The sequence below is a fragment of the Galdieria sulphuraria genome (assembly GCF_000341285.1).
Source record: "Galdieria sulphuraria unplaced genomic scaffold scaf_224, whole genome shotgun sequence".
Lineage (NCBI taxonomy): Eukaryota > Rhodophyta > Bangiophyceae > Galdieriales > Galdieriaceae > Galdieria > Galdieria sulphuraria.
This window is the reverse complement of record NW_005178251.1, coordinates 1-4,916: the sequence shown is the minus strand read 5'-3', so window position 1 is coordinate 4,916 and position 4,916 is coordinate 1. Positions and strand designations below refer to the sequence as shown.

At 37.3% G+C, this 4,916-nt stretch overlaps 3 protein-coding genes across 4 annotated transcripts; all 3 read left to right on the top strand.

The window, feature by feature from the left end:
* Nucleotides 1-973, top strand: Gasu_64070 (peroxidase; the record flags this gene model as incomplete). The annotated part of the gene is made up of 3 exons (XM_005702401.1): nt 1-219; nt 269-334; nt 390-973. Coding segments are annotated over 3 exons (735 nt in total), but the record flags the coding sequence as incomplete, so codon positions are not given.
* A 1,183-nt stretch (nt 974-2,156) lies between these two features.
* Gasu_64060 (hypothetical protein) lies at nt 2,157-4,221 on the top strand. 2 transcript variants are annotated; one of them, XM_005702399.1, is made up of 8 exons: nt 2,157-2,199; nt 2,260-2,315; nt 2,359-2,661; nt 2,712-2,877; nt 2,934-3,217; nt 3,275-3,586; nt 3,636-3,749; nt 3,805-4,221. In XM_005702399.1, exons 1-8 carry the CDS (start codon nt 2,196-2,198, stop codon nt 4,195-4,197), a joined length of 1,632 nt encoding a protein of 543 aa, XP_005702456.1. In that variant the 5' UTR covers nt 2,157-2,195; the 3' UTR covers nt 4,198-4,221. The 2 variants fall into 2 exon arrangements, with proteins under 2 accessions (XP_005702456.1, XP_005702457.1); XM_005702400.1 differs by having other exon boundaries at nt 2,260-2,375; nt 2,440-2,661.
* A 25-nt stretch (nt 4,222-4,246) lies between these two features.
* Gasu_64050 (protochlorophyllide reductase) lies at nt 4,247-4,915 on the top strand (the record flags this gene model as incomplete). Its single annotated transcript, XM_005702398.1, has 2 exons — nt 4,247-4,476; nt 4,541-4,915. Coding segments are annotated over exons 1-2 (515 nt in total), but the record flags the coding sequence as incomplete, so codon positions are not given.
* Nucleotide 4,916: the final 1 nt, after the last annotated feature.

Below are 4,916 nucleotides of genomic sequence, written 5' to 3'. Positions count from 1 at the left end.
AGTATTGCAGATTTGATAAACTCTTGTGCTGTAACAGCTTTGAAGTTTCTCAATGGACCCGATGTACCGGTGTACTATGGACGACTAGACAGAAATGTCCCCGATCCAACTGGTCTTATTCCTGAACCAACTATGAGTTTATCTGCTCTTATTAATGCTTTTAGCGCCATTGGATTTAGTAAAGAAGACGTGGTCACTTTATCTGGAGCTCACAGCGTGGTAAGTGGATGAATCAAAAATTCAGATGCGAGTCCTTATATTAAGAAAGGGAGTGTGTCACGGTATTCCGATGTGTCCTGGTCACAATACCTCATTTGGTAACCACTATTACCAGGTTAGTGAATGTGCATTGATTTCTTTATCCGCTCTGTTCTGAGTAGTTGAAATAGGAACTGATTGAAGGAGATTTATCCGGCAAGCTACCCACAGATGTGGAGTTGTTGGAGGATAATACTATGAGGAGCTTAGTACAGCAATATGCCAACGACAATTCTCAGTTTTTCTCGGACTTTTCTCGTGTCTTTGGCAAATATATTTCTAGGATACATTGCAATCAAACCTCTACAGGTCCTTGTCCTTTGGATGATATCGGCAATAGCACAACTAGCACTTCTACTAGCAGCGTTACCAGTAGTGTTATTCCAGTAGTTGCTTCTCCTAGCAGTTCATTTCCATCATCATCTAGCCCAATTATTATAGGATCCCCAATCGTTATTAGTTCTTCTTCTAGTAGTAGCAGTAGTACATCCTCAAGTGAGTCGTTCCCTCCAGTTCCCCCTATTTCTGGACCTTTTTCCAATCCACCGTCTAATCCAGGTGGATCCGTTCTTTCTGTGTAAAAGAGAACATATTAAACAGAGCTTCCTGTGAAAGAGATGGTCCAAAGTGACCCATTATCATTGTCATAAAAACAAAACATGTTATGATAATCCATTGAAAATATCTTTCTAGTAATGAATATGCAGCGAAATGAACTCTCTAGTAGACAATAGTATTTTTTCTCTTCGCGTTTTCTTTCTCTGAATGTTTTCACTCCCTAAAGTCTTGCTTGATTGTGAAAAGGAGGGAAGAACTATAAAGTATTTGGCAAAATTGTGCTCTGTGAGAAGAGATATTCATACACTGTATATAAAGTTATGCATGTCTCAAGAGGGTAAAGTGATTGCCATTTCACAAAAAGGAATAGAATCATTTTCTTCCCTTTGCATAATGGCTCCAGTTTCTTCTTCAAAAACTGAAAATCTTGGTATGAAAACAGTTTTCTCATCACTCCAAACTTTGAAGCAAGCTGTAATCTTGCTTCATATGAATAAATATATTCTTATCTGAATACTTATTCCTCATCGGCTTTTTTTTGTTGAAAGAATGGCAAAAATTGCCAAGTACAATTGCAGAATCTATAAGAAACCTTGGAAATAAACCAAAAACTGTTCAGCTTTAGTTCATCCTCTTCATCTATTGGGCTTTCACAAGAATAGTGCCACGACAAATTACTCATGACAATGCCACTATTCCTTGAAAGACAAATAAGGCCATTATCCTGGTAGAGGTAAATGTTTCTTGTTGCTTCTTCAAAACCAGAATGTTGTCGTATCCAGCTACAATTGTCCAAAAGATATATTTATAGAGAGACCAAAGCATCTTTAGGATACAAGTCTCTCATATGGAATGGTCCCGTTATGAAAAATACATTATTGGAAATGTTACTTCTTACGAATATTCTCTCATTATAAATGGTGAGCAGCAATTCATCTATTCTGGAACCCTTTATTACTGGTGTTTATCAAGTCCTTCACTATAGTAAGATATTCTCGACAAGATGAAATCAGCATGAGTGTGCTTTCGTATAATCTTATCCTCAATCGCATCCTTACAAGTTCTAGGATATCCAAGATATCGACAAGCGGACTAGAGATATTGGCTTGCATATTATCGCAAGATCGAGACCTATAGGCCAGATACACAAATGCCAACTTGGAATTTTATCCAATGCATGAAGAATTGTTTTCTTAATAATATACATATCTTTACAATGTGTCATTATTGATTTTTCTGAAAGAGATAATCCTACACTTGTTAAGTTTCTAAAATGAAAGAATTGTTGGGCAACGAATTCTCTCGAAAGAGAGAAATTGGCACATGTTATCTACCCACTTGTGTGGTTTGAGAACAACTTTAAAAACTTACAAAGGTAAATGGGTAAGCTTGGTTGAAACTTGCCACCTGTTCCCAGCAAATTACTTATAATGATAACACAAGTAGAAGACCACGATTCCACACTCAACGTTGTGAACCCTCAAAAGGTACCTTCAGGGGTACCTTGGAAAAACTTTTTCGACTCCGATGGCAACTTGATAGTCAAGAATTTGGACACGGTTTGTACTTTATAGATTTTTTATACTTGATGGTCTTAATATTGATGGTATGTCAAACGGACAGGGTGAAAAGACTTCCGTAAAGGACCTGGAGAAACCTGTAGACCCTGTTTTTTTGAGATTCGCAACACAAGAAGAACAACTTTCCGCTGCTATGACTGTCTCAACTTTTCGTACTCAAGAAAAACCGCGAATTTCGTTTCTGGGAAAGGCGAATTCTTCATTGATGAAAAGAACTCCTTTGCGTGATAAGAGAAATGTTACAAAGGGTGTAGGACATGTGAAGGTAAAGAAATTCAACTATTTCTTCAAGTCAACTTACACGAATTGCAAAAGATAAATTCGAAAAAAGCACAAGTAGAATTTGATAATTTGTTTATCGTTCAAGCTCTACGTGCACATGATGGACCGATATGGTCTCTCAAGTTGAATGAAAAAAGGAATCTACTAGCATCAGGTGGGCAGGATGCTGTGCTTCGTGTATGGCTGTTGTGTGGTCAAGGTATGTCCTCCTACCATGACTATGATTGTAGAAGATACTAAGAAATTCTTCTCTAGGCAATCCGGAAATCAACTGGAATCAGGATTATTCTCAGATATTTTACAATGGAAAAGGAACGGATGAACCAAAGAAACAACAACGTTTGGGTTCGGAGCCAAGCTTTTCTTCTTCTGGTACTCTTTCATCTTCAAAAGAGGCCACCGAAAAGGATATGGAAAACAGTATTTCAAATAGAGAAATGAACATTCAGACCAAATATCCCAGACAAGTGTTGAAACCACGACCATTTCGAGAGTTTATGGGTCATAAATTGGATATTCTGGATGTTGCTTGGTCCAAGGTAAGTGTGCTGTAGTCGGCTACTGTTGTGATGAAATATATATTAGCTCTATTATAGAATGACTTTATATTGAGTGCTTCCATGGACAAAACAGTCCGTCTTTGGCATCCTTCAGTAAATGAAGCACTTCGCAAGTTTCAACACAGTGACTTTATTACGACAGTTCATTTTCATCCCATGGAAGAAGGTATATTTATTAGTGGTGCATTAGATGAAAAACTTCGTGTATGGGATATAGCAGAAAAGAAAGTGATTACTTTCAAAGATCGATTGGGTCTCATTACGGCATCTAGTATTTCTCGAGATGGCAAACATTTGTTAGTGGGAACTTATAAGGGACTGTGCAAGTCATTCCAGTTGAAACAAGATGTGAGTATACTGCACTAGAATGGGATATTGAGGTTTGAAATATTCATAGGATGGAACGTGGACTTTGCAACAAGTGAATGAAGTGGAAGTGTGTTCACGAAGGGGTAAGAATAGCAAAGGCAGTAAGATATCTGGTATTAGTTTTAAACCCCATTCGGAAGAAGTGAGTTTTTAGAAAGCGACATTGTTATGGTTTATATTTATTTTTTCACTTTTAGTTTTTGGTATGTTCAAATGATAGTCGTCTTCGTTGTTATCAACTGGAGTCATTTTTTCGTACTTGTAAATATTTAGGACATCGTAACTTTTGTAGTCAGATTCATCCTTGTTATAGTGAAGATGGAGAATACGTCCTATGTGGTTCAGAAGATCGTCAAGTATATATTTGGCATACTCAACCTCAAAAGGTACCCGAGAACAATGGCAAAACTGAACAGAATGAATGGTCTGAACATTTTATGGCACATAATTGTATCGTTTCTTGTGCCATATTTGCACCAAATGTTGTATGGAAAGATAGAAAAGTAGCCAGCAATGGTGCTATTGGTAGAGTGATCATTACTGCTGGTTACAGTGGAGAAATTCGAATATTTGAAAATATAGATTTGTAAAAGACACGTTAGAATGCATTGGAGTATTTTTTGTTTTATTATGCGTTGGAAATAAAACTGAAAATTCATTTGGAATTGTTTTGATCGGGACAATTCATTCATTGAACAACGTTGACTTGTTTTCATAGTAGTAGAAAGTATGAGTCGAGAGCTTGAACAACCAAAAGATTGGATTTCCTCCTTTAGCAAACAAGAATGGAAAACACCTGCAGTTGCTGTTGCAGGCACTTTAGCTTCCTTGGGTCTTATTCGATTGTACTCTAATGGCCCTGTCTATCGGTAGGCTTCTTTGGTATTCTATTATGTGTATTTTATATCAACCATTCTTCTTCTTTACTGTTAGAAAAACGGTTAACCTGAAAGGAAAAGTAGTCGTTGTTACTGGTGCCAATACGGGCATTGGAAAGGAAACTTGTATTCAGTTGGCGAAAATGGGCGCCACCATAGTGATGGCTTGTCGAGACTCTTCAAGAGCACTCAAAGCAAAAGAACAAGTTGTAAAACTATCCAAAAACGAGGATATAGATATCATTCGGTTAGATTTAAGTGATTTATCTTCCGTTCGTCAATTTGTTTCCGACTTTTGCAAGAAATATTCCCGACTGGATATTTTATTTTGTAATGCAGGGGTTATGGCTTTACCCAAAAGAGAAACAACCAAAGACGGTTTTGAGATGCAATTCGGAGTCAATCATTTGGGACATTTCCTGTTGACCAAT